This window comes from Callithrix jacchus, chromosome 6 (assembly GCF_049354715.1).
Source record: "Callithrix jacchus isolate 240 chromosome 6, calJac240_pri, whole genome shotgun sequence".
NCBI classification, from domain to species: domain Eukaryota; kingdom Metazoa; phylum Chordata; class Mammalia; order Primates; family Cebidae; genus Callithrix; species Callithrix jacchus.
The window spans coordinates 67515244-67521243 of record NC_133507.1 but is presented as its reverse complement, the minus strand read 5'-3'; the positions used below and the strand labels follow the sequence as shown (position 1 = coordinate 67521243).

The 6000-nt window shown below is 36.6% G+C and overlaps 1 protein-coding gene across 1 annotated transcript in view; it reads right to left on the bottom strand.

Moving 5' to 3' along the window:
• Nucleotides 1–614: 614 nt before the first annotated feature.
• Nucleotides 615–6000, bottom strand: part of FAP (fibroblast activation protein alpha) — a 70394-nt gene continuing 65008 nt past the window's right edge. Inside the window, exons 22-26 of the mRNA XM_002749390.6 lie at nt 4761–4860; nt 3645–3709; nt 3071–3143; nt 2733–2806; nt 615–1012 (exon numbers count right to left, since the gene is read on the bottom strand). Coding sequence (XP_002749436.1) covers nt 911–1012; nt 2733–2806; nt 3071–3143; nt 3645–3709; nt 4761–4860 — 414 coding nt within the window. The 3' untranslated portion in view covers nt 615–910. The remainder of the gene's footprint in view (nt 1013–2732; nt 2807–3070; nt 3144–3644; nt 3710–4760; nt 4861–6000) is intronic.

Below are 6000 nucleotides of genomic sequence, written 5' to 3'. Positions count from 1 at the left end.
AATTGAAGGTGATAATAACTGACAATGCATTGCTTTGAGACTGTAGGCATTACAGTGATTGTTTTCCAATATGAACTTTATAATGTAGAACTAAAACTCCAGAAAAACCTCATAGATCTAAAATTTTTCTTTCTAGCTATTGATGTCCATTTAATTTACTTATTTATTTATTTTTGTTTGGTTTGGTTATAGGTTAGTGATCTGAAGGCAGTTACCATTACTAGCTCTAAAAATTGATTCAAAATAGGAACACTTCCAAATTAGAAGCATTTTTTAAAAGGAGCCTGAATTCAAATGTCTGACTTTATCTTTATCGAAGGCTTTTGGCAATGTTGAAGAAATCTTCTGGGAGAAATGTAATAAACATTTCTTGGAGGGACAGCATAGAGTGCAAACATCTCAAACGTGATTCACTTACATTTTCTAAACAATGCTTTTGCCTACTCTGAGCTGTTGGTTCCAGTATTTGGAGTTTTCATGACAGAAAGCCAAGACCGCTTCTAGATTCTTCTCCTCCATGATCACCCTAATATTATCTATGCACTTGCTTTGCACAAACACTTCTTCCTGTGATAGAACCCGGAACCTGAAATCAATGAATACAGACAACACAATAGCACTTGAACTTTTGACTTTACTATTTTTCCTCAAACAAACAGGTGATAAAACACTGTTCAAAGAAAAATGCCTGACTCCATTTTGTCTTCTTTCACAGAGTACCAGAAAATGTAAACAATACTTAGCTTGAACTTCTGAGTCCTCATCATTTTTTTTTAACCAGCCTTTAGAACAACATTCATTTGTTTGTTTATGCCAGCATTTTACAACATGAAAAATAAAACAAGCAAATGGTCTGAGGCATTTATATAAAGTTTTCAGATTCTGATACAGGCTTGCATCTGCATCGTTTTTAGTCCGACAAAGAGAAACACTGCTTGAGGAAGTGGGTCATGTGGGTGTATAAGTGGTTCGTGGACTGGCCGAATAACCCGTGGTTCTGGTCAGAGTACCACTGAAACACAAAGAAAGAAAATTTTTTTATTCCTCTAGCCACAAAATGCAATTAGCTTGGACCTTTTTGTGCTTTCAGGACCTGATAATATTTCTATTACGGGGAAATTCTATCTAAGAACACTCCAATAAATAAAATAGCTTACATGTAAATATTTACAGCAGGAAGATTTAAAGAGCTTTCATTAACCTCCACTACTGTTTCAAATGCTTTAAACATATTTTAGATCTCAGTGGCTGAGCCCTCGCAACATTCAGCATCCTGGCAGATCAGGATCAGGAATTAGAGTTTCCAGAAGTGATGTACTGGGTTTGTTACTTTGCTGCTTTGGAGCGTGGTTTTCTTATTTGAAAAACAAAGGGGTTGGATTTGATTTTCCCTAAGAATCCTTGTAGCTCAAAAATTCCATGAGGCTTTCAGCCTGTGAATCTAATTCCTCTCTGTTGCAGAAAATCTACAATATAATGTATTCATATATAACCATAAATACCCTTTATAGGAGTTAAAAATAGCATTAAGAAAGTGAAAGATAGTATTATAATTTATTGTTGGAGAGATGCCACTAAGATTATTGCTTTCACTGAATAAACGTAGCAGTGGTCATGATGTAATAATATATATTTACTAAGTTGAATTTACTTTGGGGATCACAATAAAAAAGGTCAGAGAAAGCTCATCTCACTCTGTACATTTTTAAAAATTTGATATATAATCGTTGTAGATCTTTTAGGGGTACAGGGATATTTTCATGGTTGAATCAATGTGTAATGATCAAATCAAAATAACTGAAATATACATCACCTCAAACATCTTTCCTTTATGTTGGGAAAATTGTAATTCTTCTCTTCTAACTACTTTGAATTATACAATCAGTTATCAGTGGCCATAATTTCCCACTGAACTTATTTTTTTCTATCTAACTGTGTTTTTGTACCCCTTAACCAACTTCTTATACCCCCTCCCCATTTCCTTCCCAGCCAGTAAATTTTTTAAACAAGTCTTGAAAAGATGGGGGGGTCTCCATTTCAGGGTTTTTGTTCAACATAAGCAATTGAGGGAGCATTTGTGAAAGGAAAAGGTAGCTACCAAGAATCCCCCCACCCCCCGCCCACTTGCTTTGGCTTTTACCTTATTTTCTTTACTGGTTCTATTTCTCATTTCTCATGCAACCTGGATTTTACATTTGGCTCATTCATTCATTCACTCACTCAGTAAGAAGCTGAGCATCTCTGATAGGCCAGGTGTATGCCAGTGGATGAGAATACATAGGTGAAAAGTTCTCTAACCCCCAATGGAGCCATATGATTTCAGGGAGCCTTAGAGGTTTGTGATGACATTCTGGAACTGCTTCTTACTGAACAAACAGAATCTTCTAGCTCCTTAACGATGCTCAGGTTTTGCAGGGACTCTAAGCATGTAGTTACACTTACGTACACAGGATTTCGGAACTACTGGATGTTTGAACTAGAAGATCATTTAATCTTGTGACCTCCTTTATTTTACATGACTCAACTGGGAACATGAGAGGTGATGTGGTTTGCCTCGGGTCCTTCAGGAGTTAAAGAAAGATCCAAGATTCATTTGTGAATGTTCTGCCTACCCTATCCTGCAGCCTCTTTGTCAGATTTTACTTTAAAAGTTTAAAAAAATAAAAATGTGAACCCCTCCTTTTAGTTTGAGGGTCTAAGGCCGTGAACATGAGTAAAACAAAATTATGTACCATTGCTTGGAAATCCACTTGTGCATTAACCAGAGCTTTAGCAATCTGTGCTGAGTTTTGAAAGTGCACATTATCTGCAACAAAGAGAGAGAGAGTTAAAGTGCTGCTAAATACCAGAAAGCATAGAGTGACAATGTACTGCCTGGAAATGAACACCAACAATTATCTAGTCATGCATTTGACATTGTCAGCAGTGAGTAATCACACTCAGATATGGAAATGTCCCTGACTCTTAGGTACTGACCCTGAGCATAGGCATAGGAGGATGCTTAATGTTTCTTAAACAAAGTGATGCTGGCTCAGTATTTTTATGTGTAAGAGTCTTGCTTAAACCTCACCATCTGCTGTTCCGTGGATGAGAAGATAGTCTACATTTCTGAAATATTCTGCTCTTGCCATCACAGTTGAATTCTGGAAAAGAGAAAAAAATTAACATTTTAGTTGCTGCAAGTTCTAATAGAAAACTAGCTAAATCATTGTGCAATGGACTTAGCACCAATACTGAAATTATGTATTGCTTTGGTTGATAAATATTTAAGAGTCAGAGCAACACATTTTCATCATCATTTGCATTACTTCCATCTGATTCTTAGTTTGAAAAACTGAAAGTTTATGTGTCATATGTTACATATGAGTGAGACCTTAGGCATAAATGATGCCCGCTCAAGCTGTGTAGGGGTTGGGGGTGGGGAGGAAGATTGAGAAAAGAGAGGTTAGGGAAGGGAGGATGGGAAAAGAAAGAACAGAATCCAAAAGGAGTAAAATCCTTTCTAGTGATGTGTTTTGCAATTAACAAAAGATTGTATTTGTTTAGGGACCCGGAATTAAAACTGTTAACTCTGAACTACTGCTTTAAAATTATTTAGCTTATTGGAAATTAATTAATAACCTAAATAAAATGGCAACACTTACTTTATAGTGCTTAAGATTATCATCCTTTGTTGGGAGACCCATGAATCTCTCTGTGTAGATAGACGCTATAAAATACATAAGAATACATTGTTTGCATGTGATGCATGTCATTTCATTAACCAACAAGATCTTCTAGTTTAATAACTTTTTATCCATTTTCCCATCTTGAGCTCTTGAGGTATATTCTTCCTTTACTTTGCTATAATGATTGGCCTCAAAGAATATGTGTCATCTCTGCAATTTGCCTCAAAGTGGTTAGAGAAGTACGAAGGAAGAGATTATGGAAACAGGAGCATCTAAACATTTTCTTTCCATGACTAATTTTAGTATTTTTCACTCCTCTTCTATAGGGGCAAATGCTGAAGTAGAAATGACCTGTAGAATGGTCTCAATATATTTTAAGGAAAATCACAAAACCAGCCATCTTTAGGACTTTTACTGATATTTCATCTGAGATGAAAATATGTTCCCCAGATCCATTCCCCCTACACACACACATAGATGCACACATTTTTTTTTTCTTAATAGAGATCCCCTACAAGTCATGATAGGTTTATTTCCACCCCAAAACAGAGGAGAGAATCTGATGAAGCCAATTTTTGTGTAATTATTAGAGTTCCTTCCAAATAATCATCCTGCATTTATATAATGATAAAAATAGGCACACACAGGAGTATTTCTCCCATAAAGTTTTTGTGACTTCGATTTCTGGAGCAATGGAGCTGGCAATTGCTAACTGTGGCATGGAGGTGAATTGCTTGGCCTCTGGCCTGACCACACAGAAGATGTGCTTAAAAGCCAATTATGCTGTAGCTGTGTGCCTGCAAAAACAGAGTTAGCTCTGATTTTAAAGACTTGGTTAGGCAGGGAGTCAAGGTTTCTGGGAGAAAATAAGATATAGTGAATTATGAAAGAGGCTTTCCTCACTCTTGAGATTTCTTTGATTGTTACGACATGTTTATAATGAATGATATAAACAACTTTGTTTATAGATTATATTTTCCCCAGTGATGTTGGGGTGAATTTTACTGCACAATCAATTTTCCTAGCAACATCAAATATAGAGTAATTATGTGTTAAATGCTTTCACAGTAATATTTATGAATGTTTCCATACCATAATATTCCCAGCTGGAGACTGGAGCCACTGCTATCCCGCATTTGAAAAGACCAGTTCCAGATGCAAGGGCCAGTGATGAAATGTATCCTCCATAGGACTGTAGAGACATTGTTACCAATCAGACCCAGATTTACTTTCATAAGCTTTCCTCTATATGTTTATAGAAACTCTACTCACAACCCAGACCGAAGGGAGCTGGAGAATATGGCTAAGGGTGAATTAAATGCCTATCTTACATCCTCGGCAGCAAGCTCCAGAGAAATGACCAGACATATTGGTCATTTCATCCCTAATGTATTAGAAATGCTTGGTGTGCTGATCAGAACAGACTCTCTTTAAACGTGGGAGGAGCAGTTTAAGAGATAGATAGAATTGCAATTTGCTTTTGCAAAAAAAATTATTGTTTTTTCTTTATATCTTTCCAACTAGGACCTTGCTGGAACAGGAACTGGATTTTACTTGAAAGAGATGCAGGGAAAAAAAAATTACCAAAATTCAAATGTAAGATACATCCTCACAGTTTGCAAAAGTCCTGTGAGGCAGAACATGTATCTATGTATTCACTTATTTATTTTCACAACAGAATACTAAAGGATGGCCATGAGAACTTTTTGGATAATTTAAGACATGGCCATCATTTGTGTGTGATGTCCTGGTACATGTTCTGGTTTCAGGATTTCTGACATAGCAAATCAAAGAAGGAAAACTCATCGGTGTCTTTAAAAACCTTATATTTCTTCTGGCAAATGTAAGGAAAAGGAAATAAATACAAAACAGGATGCAAATTGCAGAGTCAGGAGTAGGTTTAGCTCTCAGAGATTTTCTTCTCCAAGGAACAAAGAGGTGATTCAGAAATGGGATCCTGTTAACAGAAAGAGATCTCTGCCCATTTCACTTGGAAATTTGAACCTTTTCTTAAATATGAAGAAATGAACAGGGCATCCAAATAAGGTTGCATTGCCTCGTGAGAAGCAAATTTGGTCTGTACAAACACGCTGTAAGAGAGGTGCTTCTCCTGGGAACGTGGACTAAGCAGTTGTCTGGGACATGGACCAAAAAAAATGTGTGCACTAGATTAGGAAGTGATTCTCAGTGTTTATTCTTGCCCTGATGCAAGGACGTCTCTAAAAATCATAAGGGGACAGTGTGACTCTCCAACTAAAGCCATACCTTGTTTTAATGACCTATGACCATAGATTTCTGGGAATCACTTCCCTCAGATCAGGACAGATCATAT